At 41.9% G+C, this 26,267-nt stretch overlaps 1 protein-coding gene across 6 annotated transcripts in view; it reads left to right on the forward strand.

Moving 5' to 3' along the window:
* The window catches only part of nrxn2b (neurexin 2b), an 884,227-nt gene that overhangs the window by 834,838 nt on the left and 23,122 nt on the right, over positions 1-26,267 (forward strand). For 5 of the 6 annotated variants that reach the window (XM_084712252.1, XM_084712247.1, XM_084712249.1 and 2 more), the window contains 2 exons: positions 4,521-4,610; positions 20,578-20,903. In XM_084712252.1, coding sequence (XP_084568378.1) covers positions 4,521-4,610; positions 20,578-20,903 — 416 coding nt within the window. The remainder of the gene's footprint in view (positions 1-4,520; positions 4,611-20,577; positions 20,904-26,267) is intronic. The other variant, XM_084712251.1, reaches the window with a different exon arrangement.

Below are 26,267 nucleotides of genomic sequence, written 5' to 3' on the forward strand. Positions count from 1 at the left end.
GTTGAAGGCAGCAGGTGCACTTATGTTTTTTAGTTGAACCCACTCAAAATGATTTTCATTCTTAAAAAGAGGTTTCTATTTAGAGGCCAACATAAAGGGCTATACCTAGAACCATATGTGAAAGGTTCCTTCTAGATTCACTTCTGAGAGGTTCTACAGAGAACGCTTTGATGATGTAATGGTTCAGCCAAGAAACCTCTGTGGGTTGTATTCAGAACCTTTCCACTTTCTATGGGTGCTAACAAGAACACACCCATTGGGTTCAACCAAGAAACTTATATGTAAACTTATAGGGTTTTATCTGGAACCCACACAAGGGGTTCTACCAAGAGCCTTTTTATATTACAAGGGTTTCATCTAGAATCCATTCAGGGGGTTCTACCGAGAACCATTTTATATTATGGTACAAAGACCCAAAACTCTACTCAGAGTCCTCTGTGATGGGTTCTATCCGGAATCTTTCCACCATCGAAAGGTGCTAGAATCAGGGTTTCTAACAAGAATGCTTTTATATTCCCTGGGTTTCACTTAGAATCCACCTAGGGTGCTCTTCCAAGAATCCTTTTATATTCCTAGGATTTCATGTAGAACCCAGCAAAGGAGATCTAAAAATATGTTTACTGTAACTTGTAACCTTCTTGTCTTGCAAGGGTCCTAAAAAGAACCATATTATATTCTACAGATGTTTACATTGGGAAAACATCTGTAGACACACGCCTTTAACAATCCTTGAAGAATGTTTTCCTCCAAAAAGGGTTTTTCGGATGAAGAGGGTTCCTAATGTAACTCTTACAAAGATCCCTTGATGAAACCTTTCTTCCAAATCCAAAAGATTCTGGATAGAACCTCATCCCTTTCAGAAGTACCGTTATTTCTCAGTGTATGAGCTGCCCTGTGAGTCAGCTCACAGCCTGATATACACAGAGAGCTACAAGTGCAGCATATGAATGACACTGAGTCATATGGCACATTGGAACCGCCCACTCTTACAGGCTCATCCAGCTTGTCCTCTATATGCTTCTCCGTCCATCCGTCTGCCAGCCATCATTCACTCCAGTCTTACTCCTTTGCCTTTCTTCATTAGATTCTCATTATATTTTTTCCTCTTTGTTCATGCACAAACAGCTGTGCATGTTCATATACAGTATGCACACGCTCCTCCTCAGCCTGTGTGAGGCATTATTGCGCAGGCAGGCGTGGGTAGAGAGACCCCTGGGGAGTGGAAGTAGGTACTGCAGAACTGAGAGGTGGTCTATTTTAGATCACTGCAGCAGCACAGAGCAGTGGGGGGAGCAGAATCAAAGTATACTAGTTAGGATGCAGGATGTACTTCAGAGCTCCTATGTTTACTGTTTAGATCTTGGTCCCAAACTCTCCTGCAGTCTTTAACTTGTCTCTCTGCAGACAATTTCAGTCCAGTGGATCCACAACAGACTCACATTCAGGCCCAAAAATTGCTCTCATTGTGTTTTCAGAGAGTTTTATAGATCCCCCCTCGCTCAAAACTCTGTTTTTCTTGTTCTTCATGTTTGTCTCCTAAAATTTCTGACCTTCACTGTACCGACTTGGATTTGTACAAAGTTTGTCACTAGAGAGTGTTTCCATATTTTTCTACTGAAGTGCATTTCTCTAAAGTCTGAGATTCAATCATCCCCCGGGCAAGTTAGATTTGGTCCAAATTCCAAAGCCAGTCGTTGTCTGATATTGCCGCTGTTGGGTGGAAACCTTGTATTTCCAAAACAGCTACTTTTCAGGAAATTAAAAGGCTGACTTTTCCCACGTACACATCACTCAAGGTGAGGTCGGGTGGCTTTGAGGCTCATTTTAATACTTTTCATTGGTTAAATATTTGTAAAAACCCACAGACAGACGCAAACGGTGACCAATAGCATTGAATTGTGGAGGACAATAAAGATGAAATCTAAAGATAGATCAGAGATCAAGAGTTAGTATTAGCTGTATCACCCACTCCCAGTTTCAAACTAATGAGCTACCAAACAACATAAACAAATGAAAGATGCTAACTATGCTTAGCATTCTGACATGTCTGTAATAAGCTGCTGATTTTGAATGTCTGATGCTCTTTTATGCTAATGCTAGCCATCTTGATGTGCACTGCCCTATCAGCAGTCAACCTAGCGCAAGCAGCGGTGGTTGGCATGAGGCCCAGGGCCCAAAATGACTTATGAATGTCTGTTGAATGCTCCAGTTTTACCAGCCAGTAAGTAGATTACCACCGTTTTTTTGGCTGGTGAGTGAAGCAAATCTACCAGCCAACTACACATTTTATCAGCATTTGATTGGCAGCTGGTGATCATTTTAAGCCCTGGTGAAGCCAGACCCAGAATCTCCTAATGAGGAAGAAAAAGTAGATGTGCTTCCCATTTTATAGGGTTGTTTTTGCTTTTTATTTGGGCAAACCAAAATAAAAAACCCTGTCTTGAAACACTCCTTGAAAACAAGTGCTTATGGCTTCTGGTCATCTGCAGAGAGGGCAGTCAATACGTGAACACCTATGGCAAACATTTTTTCACAGGTCAGTTAATGATGACACTGAGTGATGACATGCCAACTGTTGTGTTTGTGCATCATAAAACAGCTGTTTGTAGAATGGAGTTTGGTTGGACAGTCCGTCCACTCAAAAGACCACCAGAAGCAAAGGATATTTTACCATCACCAGTAAGAGATATAAGAAGAACATCGCCAGGAAATTCAATAAGGTAGTTTTGTGTGTTAGGTTTGTCCACTTCGATGGAGGCAGACTGAAAGAACACTCATCAACCACTATTTCTGAAATTCTTTCATATAACCAATGGTTAATCACACCAACGTAGCATAATTGTTTGCCTGATCAGCCATAGAATTTTGGCTCCTAATAGCTAAAAAGCGATACATATTCTTATTTTATGGTATTAAATTGGGAAAGATCTCAGAATTTGGATTTACTGCCACTCAAATTAGAGTGGCTGTTTTCAACCAAAAAGGGGCAGGGGCGTGATGCAAGATCGAATACCCAGATGGGCTGCTGTCATCTATATATGAATCATATATGAATCATGCATACTTTAAACCATGTCTTGAGGGGCATTTTTAAGATTTTGTTCAGCGTTTGTAATTATGGTGGATTTTTTGGCGAAATCACAATTACAGTTCATCACAAAAACACCTATTTCAACACACTTATGTATGTGGTTCATTTTCACTTAGAGTGAACAGGGCCAGGGGTAAATTGAAGTTATTTGGACTCACAAGCAGCTTGATTTTTGTGGTGAGCTCTGTGGTGCTTGAGGTAGTGGGGGGTAATTAAGTACCCATCAAACATGGGCAACTCGGTGTGAACACACCCTTAGAGTTGAAGTGACACAATTTTGATTAAATTTCTCACTCATACATGTTGTAAATTAGATCATTTCCAGTAAATTATGGCGATAATTTTCTTGGAACCCCCCCAGAACTTCGCCTCCCCTCATGGACACCTGGGGATTCCCTGGCCCCATTTTTGGGGACTGACTGTGCTAGCAAACAGTAGCTCTCTGATTTTTAGCCTCTAATCTGCGAAGATTGCCATTTGACATAGACAATAAGTCCTAATTAAGCCTCTGACATTGCCACCACATTAGACTTCATCAAACTCCCAGCCTGGCCACCATCAGCCCTCATCTCCCCCTAATTCCAGCTCCGTCTCTATTGACAGTGTTGGAGATGTACGCAGCATGACCCCGAGGTTGATTGAAGCGAAGTGAGGGATAATAAGTTTGCACAGCGGCGATGAAACTTCTTTGACACGCTGATGAAGTGATGCTAATTGCCAAGTGCCACTGAGAAGTGCTCAATTAATGCACGAGGAGGGGAAAAAAAAACCTGAGAAAACCTGAGCACTGACAGTTTCACTAAATCCTTTTTCGCTTTAGTCGAAGTTGGATTCAAAGTGAAGTGATGCTCCGCGGGCAGAATGCCATCCTGTTGTCGGATTTGGGAGGTGGTGATTTTCTAATCAGAGCCTCTTTGTGTGTGCAACGGGAACTAAAAATGTGTCTTCCTTGAAACAACCATGAAATGTGTTTTAGTGCTGTGTGATTATCTCATGCTCATGTGAAACAACAATGGTTTATTGCTGACATTGAGATGTCTTTTTTTCCTGCTGCTTCCATTCACACTGTATTAACTCTGTTGTTCAATGATTGCTGCTTCTGTGTGTGATTACTGCTAATGCATTTCTAAAGTGTATTGCGGACAGCTATGACAAATCATACTATATCTAAATAATTCATAAATCTGTTTAACTTGATAGTACATTAAAAACCACTTAAACTCAAGGTAACTAGAATGCTGTTAACTTGTCTAACCCAACAAACCAGCCCAAAAACACATCCTCAAGTTCTTCCTGTCCTAACTAAAGCTGATTTAAAGTACATAACTTGCTTAAACGTTTGCCATGTTGCCCTTTCTAACCTCTAACCTTTTAACTTCCAGATCTCTTTGTAACCTCTCTTAATTTGTCTTTTCCAAATTTCTTAAAGGGAGCTTTGATAATGAGCGCCTGGCTATTGCTAGACAAAGAATCCCATACCGACTCGGTCGGGTAGTTGACGAGTGGCTACTCGACAAAGGTAATAAAATCCCTTTAACTCCACTAATGATCTAACCGCCTAACCTACCGTTAACCACCACTCTGGAGGAGGTGCAGTGCCACGTAGCAGGGGTGAATGTGATTTGGCTCTTTAACTGAACTGTAGGTCCCCCATACTCCACCTCAAATGTACCATTCCTAATTAGAATTGGCTGATATATCAGAAGTAATTCCTTTCGATTCTTCTCAGTTGGTATCTAATAACCAACCTGCAAATCAAGCATTGTTGGAAAATCTGTCACATATTTGCTATCATTTTACACCTTAACTTGCCCAGTTGAAGCTGTTCAGTTGAATAACTGGCATTTCAAGGCAATTCCAGTCTATACTTTTCAGTAATACACCACTCTCTAACACTGGGGACCATATCCAAAGCACCTTAAACTGGGGCTGCATCTCTTCAGAGAATTAACCCCCAAATAACCCGACATAACCCCCTAATAACCTGACCACATGTAAAAAGCCTCTTGATTCCGTTTGCTTCTTTCCTGTGTCTTTTGTTGGCTGAATGTGAATTTGCACTGACTTATATTTAACCGTTCATGAAAACGAAATCTTCTATCACTGGATTTTCAAGACAAAAGAATCCCTCCCCCCATGAAAGTCATTAAAAGTTAAAGGGACTGTTGAAGTGTTCAGTAATCAGTCTACATTGCATACAGCATGTGGGCGCCATTTTTTTCCTGCCCCACATTATGCCATAACTAGTGCCATGAGTGTCGAATGTGGTCCCATCAAAGTGATGACTCTTTAACCCTTTGAGTGCCGAATGTCCCAACCTCTTTGTCTTTGTCTCGTGCCGTGTGTTTGTGCTGCTGAAGGTGGTTGATTCTTTAAAAAAAAAGATAGAAGAATCAGATAAATCAGAAAGACAGCTAAATGGAGCGGAGTCTTAAAATAGTTTCTGTGTTGCAGTAAAAGCATTGCAGACGTACTTCTCAGGCACTTCTGTGCACACTGTCTGGTAGCTTCAAAAAAGGATAATAAGAGCACATAAAGCACCATTTAACAGGATAAAACTGACAAGATAAGGTTGAGGTAAAAGACCAAGACTTTTTCTTTGCTCACAAAATGATTATTCTTCTCAAACTTTGTTTTACAAATTTGTTAAAATCCATCTTAGTGAGCACTTTTCCTTTGCCAAGACCATCTGTCCAGCTGACAGGTGTGGTAAATAAAGATACTGATTAAATAGCAGGATTATGACAGAGGTGTGCCTTGGACTGGTCACAATAAAAGGCAACTCTAAGATGTGCAGTTTTATCCTGAAAAGTTAGACATTTATTAGGCACTGTAGTATGGCTAGTTCACTTTTTTTCCCCAGGAGGACAAAGTCATGACTTGCCCTACTCAGCTGCTGATTGGGTTGCCAAGATATTCCTATCCTAACCCAAATAACAAAGTTTTTCTTAGGAGGGCAAAACCATGACCCACCCAACTCTGCCACCGATTGGCCTACTCAGATATTCTTACCCTTACCTCAGCCAATCACTCCTCATGCCCAAACGAATCAAACCCTTCCAACAAAGGCAACAAGTACTATCCAATCAGAAGCAGAGTAAGGCAAGTCATGACATTGCCCTCCCAGGAAAAACTCTGATATAGCCCAATGTAAAAAACTTGTTGCTTTTGTTGGTTTGGGTTGGTTAGGTTTAGGCATGAGGAGTGATCAGTCAGGGTTAGGATTAAGGTAAGAATATCTAAGTAAACCAATCAGTGGCAGAGTAGGGTGGGTCATGCCTTTGCCCTCCTTGGAAAAATATGTGAAGCCATAGTTCAGTGACTAATAAAAGTCTTTTCTCATAATGAAACTACACTTTTAGAGTGTAGTTAATTGTAACTAGTCCAAGGCACACCTGTACAATAAGCAGGCTGTTTAATCAGCATCTTGATGAGCAAAAACATAAGTGTTGCGTTTATATTTTTGTTGATGGATGGTTTTGGTGTAAATTATCAGACATAACACTAAGGTTTGCATTATCTTGTGTATTTGCACAAGAGATCTATTGAGATTATCATGAGTTAAGAGTTTCAAGCATTGGCCTCCTAGCTTCAGGGCCTCCTTTGAAACAGTATTGTGAGCGATAACACATGCAGGGTTGAATCCAGAGGATAAAATTTGTCTCAGAGAGCAAAATGAAGTATTCATGCACCAGACAAACAAGATAAATGAAGTGCCTGCATATTTATTTCATGAAAACAAAACAATCCTTGCATTCATCTCCAGCTCCTATAAACTAACTCCTCAGCTCTCCTCCGGTGCGTCAGGGAGCGCACTCCTGCTGAGGGTAGTTAGGACGCAAATCAGAATTAAAAAGACTTGGGAGATGAAAGTTGAATGAAAAAGTGGATCAATAAAAAATGACTTACCCACTTATAAAATGATTTGTGCATGCTATGAAACTCTAAAGAGAATGAGCTTGAAACTGAATGTATTATTCTCTTTCTTCTATAGTTTGAAATGAGTCTGCATCCAATCATTTTAGATGACAGCGTTGGGAGAAAGAAGGAAGGCGAAATAAACAAATAATCCGCATCAAGCCTCAAGTGAGGGCTTTGATCAGGGTGCAAGGTCGCCGTTATTTGTTAATTTGATTGGATTCGTCATGCACACGCTATGGACTGAAGAGGCAAAGTGGTTTTGGAAGAGATACTTTTTGCATTGAAGACATAATAGTCTAGATAATGAAGGGGGATTAGCGGACATTTCCGAGCTCAAAGGGTTAAAGGTGTTTGTTGCTTTGATAAGGAAGCGGCTAGAACTTAAAGCTAAGAAACTTCTAAGCAGAATCTAACCACCTAACAGCAAATCAAACTCCACCCACACTAACTGCTGAGGGCTCTTTCCCATGATGACTCCCCACCTTCCACCGCTAGTCGTCAATTGAAACAATTGGAGAACTCTCCCAGCTTTGCCCTGCTGGTGACAAATTCAGAGAGCCCTCAGTTATAACCTTGTTATAAATGATGTTTTAACATTTGAGCGCAATTGGACCTGGATGTCAGTATTTGGAAGAACTTGGACAGGTTGCGGCGATCGCTTGGGACAAAAACTAAATAAAAAAGCTAACAAAGTTCTAACCTCTACTAAAAGAAACAAATCTCCAACCTCTTCCCGTTGTCTCCACTTCCATGTGATGCAAAACTCAGAGGGTTAAAACAAAGCAAATAACTGAACACCAAATTCAAAAAATGACGCACCTGCTCTGGAAAAACAAATGTGTTTGAAGAAGTAAATGAAGGTCCCTTTAACATTTATTGTTTTCACCACTAAGGAAATGTTTTGAATGTACTGTTCTGTATGTCTTTTGCTATGCAGGGTGAAGGGTGTATGAAAATTTGAATGAGAGTTATAGAATATTGTGTGGTAAACAGCCTGGATCATTCATCCTGTAGTACATGTCCAGTAATGGTCCAGACTGTTACCAATGTGGGGTTTTGGTCTCCAGTCTCTGGTGATGTTATGACAGTAACAGATCAATGGGTCTTAATATGCTCTGAACTAGAGTGCACAGTCAGTCCTGTGGGTCTCCTCTCCAAGTACCTTTAAACAGATTATTTGAAGTGGGGTTGCAAGAGATACATATCCATAATCAGTGTATTACCTACAGTAGATGGCAATCGGCATGTCCCCAGTTTGGAGAAGCAGGTGCCGGAAGCCAAGCAATGTACTGCTGTGGACAGGGTCAGCAGTAAAGGTCTTCACAGGTCCACCAAAACCCTAGGATCCATGACCCAGTCCAGAATCTGTATGGTTCAGATCCACATTCATACAGTCAATCATAAATTGCAATATTCAGCAACTGCATGAAAACTGCAAAGTACATCTGTGACCACAAGGTGGTACCAAATTACCTGTGCGAGCCCCCTGCTCAGGAGGTACAGGGTCAGAGGGTAAAGGGCAGACTCACACAGATGATAGCAAATTGTCAGTGCTAACATTAGCAGACATGACAACAAACACAAAAGGTTGAAGTTATCCTTATATTGTTGGATGCAACAAAAACTGTACAACTATTTCTAAATTAGTAGCATTTGTCATCTGTCATTGTGACACCAAAACCTGGATGTATTTGACCAACTTACTTGGCATGGACAAGGGATCATAGGTGTCATGGCCAGGTACATAGCAGAAAGCTATTAATGTTACAATAGGTAAGACGCAAAGTTAACTTGATTGTAGCAATTAGCTGTGATGTTGGTGCTTGGTGGGTCTGTGTCTTCCGATTGGATCAGGTTTGACAATTGTCGCCTCTACTTGGATCTGGGCCTCAGCTTTCATATAATAGACAGGTCCATTTTGGGTTCAGGTCAAGCATTTCTTGGATCTACATTGGTTTGGGCAGCAGATTTCAAATAATAAATGGGTCTGATTTGGTTCCAGGTAGTTCCTTTTTCAGGTCTTTTTGGGCTCAGCCACAAATTGTTGGACTTGTGAAGACCTCTAGCAAAGCTTTCTAAAACCTTCTAAAAGTCATATACTTATTATATTGTTATCTAATGCAGCCCAGCTTCAAATAATCCAGACTATCTCTTTAAAATGCTTTAAACCTGACTGCACAAAACAATCAGCCCAATGGGTCTCTTCTCCAAGTGCCTTTAATATTTCATCAGTTCTGTAAAAATCAACATGCATGGGAAACTTCCACATCTCTCAAATCTCACTGGTGCTATAACAGTGCCATTAATCTCATGACTCATGCACTATTATGTTCATGTGGGGACAGAAACAAAATAACGGCGCTAATCGCTCACAATCATTCTCCCAAATCAGTATTTCGGTCACACTGGGATGTAATGGAAGTCATTGGAGCCAGCAGTGTCCTGGAGGGGAGCACTGCATCTCATTCGGAAGCCCTTATCCCATCTCTGTCACTGTGTGTGAGGCAGATCAGAGTGAGCATCTCTGTCCGACTCCGTGCCTGCTGACTAAATCCAAAATGGCAGCCATTACAGGGACCCAATGGAGGGGAAAAATCAGAGTGCCAAAAAGTTTTCAACAGCTCTATCCAAGCCAAAACTTGCACAGATGTGCCCCCCCTCCCCTTTCTTTCCTTGTGTCTTGCTCTACCTACCCCTCAATCTCTTTAATTCCCTCTTTCTTTTTTCCTTGACCAAAAATCTGGCTAGCATTTCCTCAGAGTCAGTGTAGCCTGTTTCTTTAGAAACAATAATAATGTGTTGCAGCTTCCTGATCTCATCAGGGAGCTCCACTAGAAAATAAAGATTACAAATAACCAGCAAGAATCAATTCCCCGTAGTTGTTCCCTTTAGCAGATGAGCAAGGAAGCGAATAAAGCTCCCCAAAGACTTGGAGCAGTATATCTTCTTCTGGCAAGGAGTCTATCTCTGGAGCTCTCTGACAACAAGGCGATCCAGCTCTGAGTCGAGCTACACGAGTGCAGGGAGGCTCAGAGGAGGAATACTACAACATCGGGTCTCCGTGGCCTAAAATGCAAGCTAGAGAACCAGGTTTAATGTTCAGTGTTTAATGGTCTGCTGTGAGCTCCCCCCAATCCCTAATCAAAAGCAATCAAGTCCTCCCACTTGGTGTGGGGCCAAAGCCCAAATCAACATCTCCAGGCCAGGCGCCAGTCCAGATCTGCTATTCATGATCCCGGCTTCATTTCAGAGATTCTCTCACATCAGGCCGCAGTCAGCAGAGAGCAAATCCGTCTGATTCTGTCTTTCAGCAACCCCATGATAAGTCCTCTGCCCCGCTGAGTTACTATCTTGTTTTCTCATTTGATCTCTCTGCACTATTATGGCCACATTTGAGGGAAGTAGGGGGGAAGTGTATGAATTTTAACATGCTCGCTCATGAGTGGAAAAGTGGCTGCGAGAACGCAGCTCTGTCAACGGAAAGAAGGGACACTCTGCTGTTATTTCATGGTCCCCTACCATGAAATGGCCTAAAAACAGCACAGTCACAGCTGGAGCGAATAAAGAGAGAGAAGATTGTCCCGAGCTAACCACCGTGCGATCGCTCTCTGAGTCTATCCCTCGACAGTATCACCTGTTTAAGATCTACATACAGATATAGGATCTGAGATATGATTAAATCCAATCTACTCTCTCCAGAGTCCTGCAGTTTCTCCGCCACAATCTTGGCGCCCCTGAGCTGCCTTCAAGGACCTCAGGGCTCCACGCTGCCTCGCAAGGCTTTCAGTCTAACTTCATGCTGCATTTGGCCCCTCATCTCCATTGTCAAACACAATTAATTCATAGTGTTCTACCCAAACCAGCTCAACTACTGAGGAGTAAAAAAGCAAAACGCTCTTAATTACCAAAGAGAGCCTTGTGCCGTGGAGATAACTTGGGAACACTTCATAATCGACTTTGTCAGCATCCCACCCCACCCCCATTGTGCTCCAGTCTTCTTCGACTTTCTCCCTCCTCATCCTTTTTTCTTCTGGAGAGAAGAAAATGGAAATAGGGGGAGTTCTTGTTTGTTGATACACATACTAGAAATTCTGCAGGCGCATGAAGGATTTGTGAACACAAACCCATACAGACCGTGCGTGCAAGTGGTCCAACTTTCTGTTCTGCACATCACAAAGCAGTGTATTGATAGAGGTGAATTCTGGGCCATCCCTCCCACCCTGTAACTCAGCTAAGAGAAAACATTTCAGATAGAAGCTCCTCACAGCCATATGGCAACCCTCCTCTCTGTGAGATAACAGGAGTGGAAGGAGGATGAGAGAGGCGTAATGATGACGGTGGAGGGAGAAAGATACCGCTCTCTCCAGCTGCAGTCCTTTTCATATCCCCTCCACTGGGGATGGGTACTCTTAGATCATCCTTCCCCCCCACCCTCCAATCTCCCTCTGCCTCCCTCCGACAATCGCCTCCTCCATGTTGGCCGCTCACAGCCAGGGGAGGGGTTAAGCTTGGCGAGAGCACAGTATCAAGCCACCGTCCCCTCCCCTCTTCTCCACCTACATTTCTGGGGGTTGTAGCAGACATAGAGCCATTATTTCACAGCCTCCGACAAGCAATCTGTGCATTAGCAAGCCGAGCGTGGCCCAAGCCCGGCCCACTCCACGGCTTGGCTCGGCTCAGCTTGTAATTACCGACCACAACTCATCTGAGACAAGCCATTTCTCTCTGTTTAGAAAAAAAGTCAAGGAGGATGGTGCATCGATGCAAAGCTGCAACTGGAAACTTGCTATTACTCCTGTTACTGCGACGGCCTTTAGGGACGTTTACTTCTGGTTGAAGAAATCGTCTAAATAGAATCCTGCTCTCTATTTGTAGCTGACATCAAACAGGAGCGATGCAACCTGCACCCAACTGATAAAACCTATAAATCTGTGGCTGACTCTTTCATTACAAAAATCCTCAAGCACACAGGAAGTGATGCGATTTACATTTCCCATGACAGATGTGGTACTAGCGATTACAGCCAACTTGACTGGCTAAAGAAAAGAGCTCCACCTACAGGAACTCAAATATTATTAAAAGTAAGACAAACCTCAGTAATACCAGACAGAACCAAAACATGATGAAAACACTTGCTTTATTTCAACTTTCATGTTATTTTCATAGTTTTAGCGATTTCTATCTTATATGACGACATTGTACTAAAGTAATTGCTTAGATCGGGGAGCACAGCAACATCAATACAGGGCCTGATGCAGCAAAAAACACAATCAGTCACATGATCGGATTGGTTGTAAAAAAAAATCCAGCCAGATCGGCCAGATCAGGCACTGGCATCACAGCCCACCAACACCCTAAATTTTGGTGGTCTTCTTGATCTCTTAGTTCATTTTGGATGTCCGAGGGTTGTTATTAATGTGCACAGACCAAAATGTCTCTGCCAACTGGATAGACCAACATCCAGACACAAAACATAACCTTCAACTAATCACTGACGTAGCGCTGAGTGACATGTGCAAGTTGGGCCAGTGCTTGCAGGAAAGGGCAGCCTGGTTACAAGCATTTTTAAATTACAGCTAAACAGGGCACAAAATGTGTCTCTGATAACATTTGAGACGAGAAACAGGCCATGCAGAACCAGAGTCTTGACTCATATTTGATCAGCACTGCCTAGAGCCTGGTGCCTTGCACTCAAAAGTGACGTAGGACCAAATCTAGACCAGTGTCAGTCATCGACTAGAACCGGCCCCATGTTAAATGAAGAGTTGCGATTGGCCTGAAGAGATCAAAGAAAGGTGGAAATCTGTCTGAACGGGAGGGCGGCCAGACGTATCTGCCAGAGCAAATGAAATATGAGCTCGCAAATTCGTCTGATTCCTAGGCAAAGCATTCCCAGCAGTCTCAGCAATTAACCTTGCGAGTGCGACATTATTATTAATGATAGAGACAGAATTAAAACCATCTCTTTCAAAGAACAGTAACACAATAAGTATAATTTACACCCAAGTTTGACTGTTTCTTTCTGTATTTTTGACAGCACATCCAGCTGAACCTGTTATTTTTGTATTCTTCTCCCCCCTGTGTAAATGTATACCCACATCCTCTATATGGGCATCTTTTCTGGCCAAACAACAGGGATGCAGTGATACATAGAGCAGGGAGCTGTGACCTCAGAACAAGACATCTTAATATCATTAAACCCTGTCATTACCACAAGGTTAACCACGAGATTAGCTGATCGCACTTGAAGATGATGGTGGGAGGCTAGAGGTGACATATCAGGCAGTCCATATTCTCTACATGTGCGGCACTTTCCTGTACCTCTTTTTTCCTTTCTTTTGCCATAACTCACCCCTCTTCTTCTTTCTCACCATCTCACTGTCATGTATTACTCTATGACTTTCTCTTCTTCACCCACTGTCTTGAACTGCATGATTCCTCTTGTTCTTTTTTATCAAGCCTGTCACCCTCTCCCTCCGTCCCCTCCCTCCGTGCCCTCACTGTCTCTTTGACATTCTATCCTCATGCAGGCTCGCTCTTTCTCTGTCCTACTCGTCTGTCATCCTCCCTTGCTCCTGTCATCTCTCATGTCCCCATTCTCTCAGTCCCTGTCCAACCTCCTCGTTCTTTATCGTCATCTCTCTCAGGCATTCGATAGATAAATCCACAGAGCTGCCCTATGGCCACTACCAAAAAAAGTGAATTACTCGTTACAGATCAGTTTCTTTAATAGTGCACTCATGTTAAAAGATCAATCCTGGCCAGACATTACATGGAAAATCTGACAGTGTTGACGTCTTATGGAGTTGAAAAAATGTAACATTTTTCATTTCACAGCATCATTGTAGTGAGCAGCCATTTTACTTTTTGTCAAAATACACATTTTTAAACCATAATTGTTATTTAGCTTTAATTTAGAGTGGCTACAGAGTTGACACGTTATGGTTGAGAATATCATTTAATGGATTTGTCAAAAAATAGAAAGAAACTGAAAAGAACATGAACCAGGAAGTGAGACATAGGGTATAGCTAAACCTTTTTATACCTGATAAAAATCTGACCTTTTTTCATTAAAAAAAAAATCTATTTTATGACAAAGATGATTACAGTAGTACATTTTTATACCTATGTTATCAGCAGGTATTGTTAGTTTTAGATTCTGAAGGCTTTTAACACATTTCTTAATAGTTTGAAGTTGTGAATTCTTGTTTGGGACAAAGGTGTTTTCTGGCACAGTGCAAGTTTAGAAATTAAAAAAATAAAGCAGACCAAAACTTGTCATATATTACATATATTTAATTTCTATATAAATCCTTAAAGATTAAGTTTACCAAAGAACGTTGGTATTAATCATTACAGGTTTTTTGTAGGGCATAATTTGTTCCAATTCTCAGGAATGAGTGAGTGATGATTTACTTGAAACTTTATTGCTAAAGTTGCAGTCAGTTCCAATTACAGGTACATCTTCTCTGCTGGGACGCTGCTGAGGAAAGTCTCATGAGACAATGACAGGCCAGTGTGAGATGTACAGTAGGAGGGAGCCCACATCTTCCGTCTTATTGATTACCTGTCAACTACAGAGATGGGGGGAGGGGCAGAGCGCTGCACCCTGCATTCTGCTGTGCATTATAAATGTAAAAATAAACGCTTTCCCCCAAGCCGCACAAGATGCTCTGACACGCAGGGGTCATTACCGCGATGATTCGGCGAGGAAATCGAAGTCGGAGCGCTCCTCACTCCTCCACGACGCCCGCTAGGCTATCAGCCACTAAGCCCCCCGGGTGATCCAACCAAAGGCGGGTGTGATTGCGGATGATAATGCCTTTAGAAATAGTCGTGCCCGCCTTCTTTTACCCAGATGCCCTATTTAAGCAGCGAAGAGTGTACAGCTCCAAGCCAGGATGCTTTGTATTTCCAGGCTGTAGGACAGGAGCAGAGATTTAGCAAGCTGCAGCGTCTCTAAAGCACAGTTTCTAGTCAAGGAAGGCAGAAAAAGACAATCCTCACCCATCTCCACTAAAAACTTAGCCCTGGGATTCACATGACTGTAAGTCCAAGACACGTTTGACTGCTCAGTCTTCTTCAGGCTGCCCCGCCACGTCTTTATGTTCCTTTACTGTCAGCTTCCAGCACGTTCCTATGCATATCCCTTCATTACCCAGAGCTATTTTTACTCCACTTTGTTGTGACAAATTTGAGGAGCACTGTGTGCTACTTTGTGCATTCAGTATTCCCCTGAGGATTTTAAGAGAACATACTATATGGATTTAAATGCAACAGGGACTGACAGAGGAGGGTGGGGGATGTACAGATGTAGAAGAAGAAAATAACTAACATCCCTAACCTCTGACAGGCTCATCTCTGAGGACAGATAGATGGATGGTTGGATGGATGGATGTCTCTGGTGATCTCATGAGGCACTTTTCCACCAAATTAGCTCTGGTTCTTGAACCAGTTCTGTTAAAGAAAATGTCTATTTTTGGTCCCAGCTGAGAACTTTTCAGGTTACAAACTAATTTATTATTGGTCAAAATAATAATACTGTAATGCCTAATACTGGAGCAAGTTGCATCTAAGATAGGGATAGATTAAAAAACAGCCTCTGCATACTGATCTGAATGCTGAGTTTATGTTTGTTGATGAGGCTCCATCTCAAGTTATGAGGTGAACACGTGGGAGTCTGAACGGTTAATGTTTTTTAACCCTGCCTGTTATCAGAACAATATCAAGACAAAGGCCAAACTGCATTTTCAGCAATGCCAGCAGCGTGGCTATAAGGATGGCATCATTGGGCTGTCCAACATTTCAGTTCAGACTGAAATATCTCAACAATTATTATTATGGACAGGCTTAAAATTTTGTACTGACATTCATGTTTTCCTCAGGATGAATGTATTAACTTTGGGCATCCTCGACTTTTACTTTAGCACAAATGTTAGCATGCTAACACACTGACATGACGTTGTAAACATAGTAAACATTTTTAAACCCAATCACTGGCATGATAGCACACCATTGTGAGCATATTAGCATGCTAATGTTAACATTTAACTAAGTTCTCAGACAGCCTTTGGCAGCCTTTGCAATTGGTGCTTTTATTCCTTGCAGGGCGTAAACAAAAAGTTGGGAAGGGTTTTTTTGTTCATGTCACTTCACTCTAATATGTATTTAGACAGATAGATCAATGGATAAAAGGCTAGATTTATCAAGCTCAGCATCTGCAGGCTCCAGCATGACCATCACAGTCTCTGCATTGCAGTTAATTAAGGCATTGTGTACAGCAATGGAAGCCTGTTATAATGAGAGGCTGGCCGCCTGCCACCCACCACCATCGCCCACCCTCTCCCATCCAAAGCTTCTGCCCATTAAATGCCTATCACCTTAACAGCCCTGGGGAGAGGGGTGAGGCAGCAGCCACCCAATCCCACCAAACTGCTCCAACAGACCCTCATCAGTGTGCAAACCCTGTGCTCCGCAGGAACACACACAAAGGGAAAGGCGTATGTAAATAAATGTTGGGCAAATACACACTACTTGAAAAGGCCAACTATCACACACATAAAGGTCATTTCACTGACACATTTCATAAGTTATTATACACACACACACACACACACACACACACACTCTCATCCAGCTCTGTCATATTAAGTGCTGTGATTGCTTGTCATGTGAAGGCTTCTTTTCCCCTTCCTCCACGCCACCCCCCTCACTCATGCCTGCCGCCAAAATTGGCTCTAAAACCGCATGTCACTTTTGATTTGACCTGGCAGACCCTGAAACAATAACTTCATCAGGCCCTGTTAGAGTCTCATCCCGAGCAGACAGCTCAAAAAACAAACACTGATTCCCCTTCATCTAGTCTAGAGGGCACCTTTCGTCTTTTTTCGCTCTGTCTCTTTCTCTCTCGGATTGGGATGAATGCAGAAATTGCCGCCACAAGCTCACCCTCCTGGGACTTTTTTTTAGATTAAGGAGGACATCGTCACACGCAGGATTATATAGGTCACCCAATGGATGCTTGGTAACTTTCAGAAATACGTCACCCGACGCCGGTGTGTGTGCGCTGATTTTCAGAGGTATAACTAATCCCCTTACTCTGCATTATAATCGTAAGCTGCTTGTCAATATGGCTTACTTATGACTGTGTCACTGGCTCAGAGTGTAACTGTGACACCGATGCACTTAACTCCTCCGGAGTAAACTGTCCTGTCTGCACAGATCATCTTCTGACTTGCTGCTTGCACACATGGGGAGTCAGGCGTTTTTAGAGGAACTTGAGCTGTTCTGTAAACCAAGAGGAGTGATAGCATTCAGGGAAAATAGATGATGATGTGAGCCCTCAACTTCTCCGCACTCCATCACCCTGCACTGAAGAGTGTGGGCCGACTGGGGCTGCTTGAAATGGGAGACCCTCTGGGCTGACATGTGGGTATGTGTGTCCTCTTGTCAAGGACACTGGAAGAGTGATACGGGGGACTGTAAGGTGGGATGAGACTGTTCATGTGCATTTCTTGACTGTGTTTCAAGGTTCTCTGTGTAAGCATGGTTATTCTCCTGTATTCTCCTTGCTGATGTCCACAATTTTACAACCTGTCCCTTATAAATGGGACGATCTAATCCACTATCTGTATCAAGGCCCAATGTTGACACATTACAAATGCTTGACACGCACATTACAAACAGTAACATTTGCATTTTGGAACATGAAATAGCAATCTTAAACCCTCTGCACAGCACCATGGGAAATTATGCAAAAGAGGGCCATCTGCACATGTCAGTGTCACAAGCCAGAGTCCAACAGCATCCCATAATGGATAAAGGACATAATTACACCAGCTAAAGTTCAGTTTCAACCTCATGTAATCTTAGTACTACTACTATTGATGATGATAATAATAATAAATACATAAGTAAATAAATAAACATTAAAAAAACAACAGTGCTGGTATCAGTATAGTTTCAGATTGGAACTGGAGAAAAAAAGGCTCAGTACATCCCTACTGTCTCTCCTGTCACCCCCACAGCAAACATGCCTAGCGATGATAGTGATAATAGAGTGAGACTTAGCTATTATGTCAACAGTGCATATGCCAGACATTAAGTCTCATCATTATGAAGTTGGAGTTGGGTCCCTTGTGGGCCCCTGACGGGCCTAATGATCTGATAATGGGATGACACATGTAATGGCCCATCTCAGTGGAATAGATTTATCTCTGCAGCACTTCGAGAGAATAACTTACTCATACACATATACTGAACATGTGGTGTTAATCCCCCCCCCCCCCCCCCCCCCCCCCACACACACACACACACATACACACATGTGCATGTGCAATAATAGACATTATTTGTCTGATAGTCCCACCCACCAGGGTGGTACACATATGTCGGTACGAGCGCGCCCATATAGACAGAGAGTAAATCATAATTACAGTGATGAACTACCCTCTCAGCTCTCTTAATTGAAAACAAATGAGACCCAGGACCTGTCCCCAGTGTCTCCATCCTGTCCTCGCTGGCTTGCAATCCCACAGAGAAAACAATAACAACATTCAGAAGACATTCTGAGGATTAATTCGTCACAATTACACACAGAGAAACCAGTGTCTGCAAAGGACATATGCATGAAATGCGAACATACGCACTGAGGAGCAGCCATAGTCTTTCATACCTATGTAATCTGGCAGTTTGGTCTCATTCCCAAATTGTCAAATACTGAAGATTTTGTCACAACCTTCCACAACACATACGGATGCAGAAAGTAACAGTCAGCAGCTGCATGAGATGCACCTGGCTGTCAGTGTAGTCTACATATGGAGAAGGTGGTCAAAAGAACGCAGGAGTTTCCCCCAGGAGACCAGGGTTTCATGCCCCATGTGAAAACCAAAATGTTAAAATTTTTAAGGTGCATAATTTAATTTTGATAATGTGGCTTTCATCATGTAACTTGCTTCAATAACATCTAAGGTTGTCAAAAGTGTTGATACTATCGATACAATACTTTTTCAATACCACATGTTGGAGACTAAACAATATCTGTCAGTACTTAGATAGATAGTATCGGAGGTACTCAAGCTATAAAAAAGATCAGAGTTCTCATTCAAGACCTCAGTTCATTTCAGTCTTTATTGTCCTGCTTGGAGTAAAACCAGACAGTGTTGAGTGACTTTTTCTGTAACAGCACCGTGTGCCAATTTGTGAGTTCTGAGTTCATCTGACTCCATATGCACGCATAAAGGCTCTCTATGGTATCAGAAGAGGTATCAAGTATTGTATTTTTAATGACAGTATTGTATCAGAGTTTAAAAATTTGCTATTGTAACAACTCTACTAATGTCACATGACATATGTAATGTCATGTACTTACCTTAACCCAAACCATCTGCTAGAGGGTACCTTGTGCACCAGTATGAGGGGCGTGGCAAAGCAGCGTCTGTATGCGTCAAGCTGGGATAAGAATGAACACATATCCACACATACAGAAACACACACTCCCATCAGGCGAGAGGGGTCTCTCGTTTCAGGGGTCCGTAGCATACCCTCTCTGGGGAGTCTATATTTTGCAGATGCACGCATTAGTGTAGTATCTCTTTCACAAACAAACACACTCCCTCTTTCCTTACAGCGATTGATTTATCCATAAAAAAATGTCTTTGGCTTCTCCCGGCCCTCTCCTCTAAGTAATTACCTCATTCGGTCTGTTTTTAACCCACATCCTTCCTCACCCTCCCTCCACTCTCCAGCTTCCATCATATGACTCATAATAGGGGTCAAAGTTTACGTCAGTCCAAGAGGTACGCTCTGATGTCCCAGAGGAGAGCTTGGATGCAAATATTCAGTGGAAAAAAGTATAAATAAACCAAAACTGACATCAGCTGGAGAAAAAGCATGGAGAAAAACTACACCTGTCAGACCAACCCCCACTTGAACCCCCTCACCACAAGTCCTGGTAACACATTAGTATTGGACCCTGGTTAAATGGTCGACCCTCTCCTCCCTTCATCCATCTATCCATCCAGATGAATGGTAATGACCACGGAGAGGGACGGCCCCTGCTGAATTAAACATTTCCTTCCAATGAGGATCTTATTTTCCTCCTCTGGATGGCAGAGTGGCCCGACACTTTTTCCCACTGGCAGAGGTACTTTATCATTGTGCAGCTCAGGTGCATTGGAGGTCAATGACACAGACCCAGCATTGTTCTAATATATTCCATCTCTGGGCAAATGAGATGCATTTCACTGTGAACCTTCAGTCTCAGGGTCAAGCCGCAACTGCCCCTGCAATTTATTTGACTGCCACATTCGAGCTGCCTTTCGAAGAAAGTGGCGCGTGCCCAGCCCCGTAATGGCGTCACCTGCAGAAAACCAGGGTGCAATCTCCCTAAAGTGTTGCCGAGGAAACCCCATGTGATTGTAACAGTCCCTCTATCCCCGTTTCTCACTGTGCCTGTGTATCATGTGCAAGCTCATCCAGAGACTTATTTGTATTCTTTGCCCTTTCTTTCTTTCTTCTCTTACCTCCACTTCCTCTCTCCTCTTCGTCATTTCTTCATGCATCAGGTCGCCAACTGACCATCTTCAACAGCCAGGCGTTCATCAAAATCGGCGGTGGTGGAGAGAAGGGACGCCACTTCCAGGGGCAGATCTCAGGCCTGTACTACAACGGCCTGCAGGTGCTCAAACTGGCAGCCGAGGGCGACCCCAACGTCCAGACCCAGGGCAACCTGCGGCTGGTAGGCGACGTGCCCTCGGTGCTCACCACCGACACCACCTCCACCACCCCGCTGGCCGATATGTCCACCACAATCATGGAGACAACCACCACTATGGCAACAACCACCACCCGCAAACAGCGCTCGCCCACCATGAGGGACAGTGTCACACAGGTGAGTGAGCAGTCGTGAGTGGAGGAAGTTTTGGATCCAGAACTTACGTAATAGTATGGATATTACACTGTAGAAATACTGTAAAAATGTGGAGCTCGAGGTGGAGCTCATTTTAAACTATTTCCTACAGGACTGCAACTAATGATTCATTTTTAATGGATTTATTGGATTATTTTCCCAATTAATTAAATGATTTTTGATTTGTAAAAATTCTGAATATAGGTTTACACATTTGTTTTGTATAAAATGATCAAAAATAGATTAAAATTATTCAAATAATCCTCACATTTGAGAAGTTGGAACCACGAAATGTCTAATCATTTCAGCTGGACTGAAAACCTTAATCTAAAAAGGAACCAGTAACCAAAGCTATCAGACAAATGTAGTGGAATAAAAAATACAATATTTGTCTCTGAGACATACGCTGTAAAATTAAAAAAGTTGAGAAAACTTCAAGGCAAAAAATTTCAAGGCAACTAAAATAAATAGATCTTTGACTTTTGAGCCTGACAGAAACTCTTGAGTTCTGAAAAACTTTTACTAAGTAATGCTTTTTTTTTTTTTTTGCTAAGATCATTTACTGAATCTTCGAGTTTTAGAAACTTTAAAAAATTGCATTTCAAAAGACTGTTCGGTAAACTCATTGAAATTGAAGTGAATGATGGGTAATAACTGAATAGTTTCAGTTGCAACCATTTGATTTTCAAGCACCTAAATAATGACAAATCAGGTTCACAGCTCATTGTGAACAATTTTTGAAATACAGTTTTTAGGCCGTTTCAAACTCCGAGATTCCAGTTTATCCAAAGATGAAAAGTAAATTATCTCAACAAAGATTGCAGGTTGGCAAAACTGTATTTATTTTATTTAAGTCTGAGTTTCGATTCAAAACTCAAAAATATACTTAAGGCAGTTGCCTTGAAATTATAATTTTTCTCAACTTTTCTTTTACAGTGTAGTGGAGGAAAAGTATAAAGTTGCATAAAATGGAAATAGTCGAGTAAAGTACACGTACCTCAGATTTGTACAGTGCTTCAGTAACTGTACTTAATTACATTCCACCACTTGAGTTTGTGACTAAAGCCTGTGTACATGACTCATGCTGAGAAGCTAAAGGAATGCCGGTGTTTGAGTCAATGAGCCGGGGAGATATTTCGGTGCTGTGCATTGTGATGGAACATTGCCAGTTACTTTTAATTGGCTTTCTAAAGTTCCTCTAAAATCTCAAAGTGCTGAAAACAATATTTGAAAGATTAAACAGCATTGCCAAGTAACCAGATGGCCCGCCTCGAACGTGTTGAGGTGCATTTCAAAAGAAATCATACATCAGCTGCAAGGTCAAACAGTCACGTCCTCAGCACAGCACTGTGTTTTTTTATGCGAGCTTCCCATTTTTAGCCCTCAGCCACATTCAGATGTTCAAACAGCCCTCAGCCTGAGTGGGAGTCACATAGCAGCTTTGTATGGCTAGTCCTATTAGACCAATCAACGCTGCAATTTTGATTTGCTCTAAGAAGATATGGCTGACTAAACCCCAGACGTGGTATGATGGAAATTACAGCACAGCACATCCAGACAGATCAACAAAGGCCGGAGGAGGGGAAGAACAAAATGAAAAGGAAACCCTGCAGCAGCACAACAACAACTGAGGGTGCGATAACCGTATATTTATGGCTGTCCCACACACGCATGTGAAAGGTTATGATTTATGGTCTGATGATTATCTGCATGTGCTGAGGGTAGCCATCACTATCATGGTAGGCAACAATTAGCAAACAGTAGGGAAGCGCTGGTGCCCACATACTGAAAGATGGAAGAGGCGGGTCCTTCAGCGCTCTACGACTCTCATAGAAAGACCTAATAACAGGTTCCATGTGTTCCAGGGGGAATATGCTCTAGTTCACATCCAATAGTGTTAGTTACAAGCTGTGTGTTGTGCAAAAAACCTTGGACCACTGTGTAGGATTTAGTGGTATCTAGCAGTGAGCCTATAGATAAACACCTCTTCTCACCCTCCCCTTCCAAACATGTAGAAGAACCTATTTTGACCGCAAAACTTAAAAAGCTAAAAAGCATAATTGTGCTTATTGTCCACGTAACTGAATTTTAAGCTGTGTGATAGGACATTTCTTGACAAAATGCACCTTGGGAGTCCTAGTTAATCCTAATCTTTTATTTTATTTATACAAGTTTATACTTGCAACTTTTTTATCAAATAACCACATTTCAGTTCATAGTATACTTTAATGGAAAGTTACTCTTTACACCCCAAAGGACCAGTATGTAGGATTTAGGGGCATCTAGCAGTGAGCTTACACATCGTGTCACCCTCCCCCTCCAAGCATATAGGAGAACCTATAGTGGCTGTGAAAATAAGTTAATAAATAATTAATGACTTTTTGGCTCCTGCATTGAACTCAGTGAAAGTGTTGCTGTTTCTGGCAGCTACTTCCTTTTAATTTATAACTCACTAAAACATCTCATAATGAGAAATGCCAGTTCAGTCAGGCTGTGCAAAATCAAACCAGTTTAAACCCATATACTGGATCAGCAAAGCCATAAAAACCAAACCAACCCTCACAGAAATATGGCAGTGCAACATCATGTCCTTCAGAGAGATAAAGGGCTCATTCCAAGGTGATGAAAACATGATTGTTATTTTCAGGTGATTATACACTAATCAAAACGTACGTATGAATATTACACTCTATATTCTGCCAATAAATCTCTATAAATCTTAAACACTGGAGGTCATCACTGGAAGAGATTTCTTTGCTGGATGTACATTATATCAGCTGTTTCCATGTTACTGTAATCACTTTGTACTGCAATATGTACTTGAAAGCCGTCCTCTTTAAAAGCTGTCCATTTCATACTTTCAACATCAACCGTCCAACATACTTTTATGATGTCGCAGCCAAGAAACACAAAGGCAAGGTGCCAATTACTGGTGCATTTCTCTTATTCAGGTGTGTTCATTAGTGCTATTCATGTCCACAGAAGCTTATCCGAGATCAGTCAGCAAGCCACTCACGCTCGTCCCTGACAACCCTGATCAGCAGATTGAGAATATATTTAGACCAGCTCAGTCTTTGTCCTTTTATCATCATCTCAAACCTGAGCAGATTCCATCCTTTGAAAGTCCTATCTGTCTCATTTTGAATAAACGCAGCAGCGCCAATTAGAGCTTAGTCAAGGTGAAGCTGTTGGTGGCACGAGTGCGCAATTCGTGCCACTTTGTATCGCTAAAGCAGCCGGTTCAAAGAAAACTGGAATGTTGCTTTTGCATCTTGTTTATTTGTTGTTCCTCTTGTACGTTTAGAAAAAAAGTCACTTAATGAAGCCTCCGCAGCCGCATCAAAGCAGCACTCTGATGCCAGCTGACAACAGATATGAAGGTGGCCGTGTTCACAAATGTTCACCCAAAGCACTTTCTCTCAGGTGTGTTGAGGCTGCCATGTAGGTACAAGATAGTGAGGTTGTTTTTGGATGTAAGGGTCACACTGTAAAAATCAAACAGGAATTTAGTGGAACCAAACAGTCTTTTCTCATTACATTAATGTAAATATGCAAGTTTTATTTATTCAAGTTAATTATACATAAAGTTTCTAGTATTTATTTCAGAACTAATAAACATGAGTTCTTCCAACTTTAGGTCTGTTGACTTGAAGTGAGTTTAACGAATATACTGTACAGAGATACCTGTAATACATTTACTGAAATAAATCATAAAATTACCGTGATCAAGGAAAAATGCTAAGTTGAAACAACAATGCTACAGCTGTGGGGTCTTCCTTTCCGGTCCAGTCTTTTGACTTGAAAGTTGAATTGAGTTTGAGTTGAATGAATGTACTGTACAGAGTTCAATCAACTCATTATATCAAGTTTTTAAAGAAACGTGATCAGCACATTATCAGACTTCCCAGCATGCATTGTTTGAGAGTTAGAACTCTCCTGAGACCCTTTGATTTGTAGTTTGATTTGTAGTTTTTTTATAGTAGAGAAAATATATGATGCAAACTTTTATTTGACTAGAAAAGTTGATTTGAAACACTGCAAAATTATCTCAACTTGTATTTTCAAATTCATTCAACTTAAAACTAAGGGAGCCTGGACGCCAGCATTTTTAGTTTGACGAAATAGTTTATTTTTACAGTGCAGCAAAAGCTTGTCTCCGGCGTGCCCAGTTGGCGTGACTTATTTAGATGAACGGACTGTGGTTTAGTGTTTCTGCGTCCTCTCTCTAAACATGAGATCAATGGAACCCAACTCTGAGATGTCACATGGAACCATCCACTCAGTTCAATATCATATCTCCGGCCTCCAGACTTCTTGGCGGAAACATTCTTCTGTGTTCAGCACATAACGAGCTCGTACGGCAGCGGCCTGTGGTGGGAAATTGGCAGCCGTAGACGGCCCTGTCTGATAAATTATCTGGAACCACTTTAGGATAGCAAAGGACTCTGCTCCTCCACTGTTACAAGCCTTAATGTGCGCTGCGTTCGCTGACTGACGTTTATGTCGGGTCGTAAAAAAGCAGAGTCCCACCTTTAGAGTGCTTTTTATTGCTGAGAATCTATTTTTCAGCTAGTGTACACACATTTTAACAGCTTCTTCTTTATTATTATTATGTACCTAGCAGAACGTAGTGTATCGTCACAATAGCCCAAAATAGCATTAAGGATATGTGTGAGAGAATGAATAGACATTACCAATGAGTCACTCATCCACACATTTTAATGATCAAAGGGGTAATATTTTGCTGTGCGCACAAAAACATAAAAGCCTCATTGGGGCGTATAGTTGGCTAACAGAGGCCTGATCATTCATACAGATGGTCCCAGCGAGACTAGAGGTTTTTTATTCTAGAATTTGTTCTTATTTGCGAGGAGGTGTTGAAGGCCTGGCAAGCTCGTCTGCTCCCCCTCGACAAAGAGAGAAAATCAAACATGTCTCTAGGAAAGAAGGGAGAAGAAGAACTGTTCTAAAATTGTACATTGAAGACACAGTCGCAGTCGAGTAAAATTAAGCAAAGAGTCATGAAAGGTTGAGGATTACATTGATTTTGAACAGCTGAGAGGCAGCAGACAGCGTATGATATCTTTTATATTTGCTCTTCTGAACACTCTGCGTCTGGTGTATCTGTCCTGGGAAAAAGCCTGTGGTGTGCAGGAAGTGTTGCTGCTTGTTTTTATGTTTGTGGCAGTAGTTTGCAGTAAATAGAAGAAAGCAGGGTATTTAATATGAGCGCTGGTGTGTATCGTAGCTGAACAGGTGAGGAAAAGCACATTGCATACTCAAACTCCAACTCATATACAACTCAATCAAAATCACAGATAATAAAAACACACACAAATTTGACAG

This window comes from Lutjanus erythropterus, chromosome 23, assembly GCF_056507025.1.
Source record: "Lutjanus erythropterus isolate fLutEry1 chromosome 23, fLutEry1.hap2, whole genome shotgun sequence".
Classification (NCBI taxonomy): Eukaryota; Metazoa; Chordata; class Actinopteri; order Lutjaniformes; family Lutjanidae; genus Lutjanus; species Lutjanus erythropterus.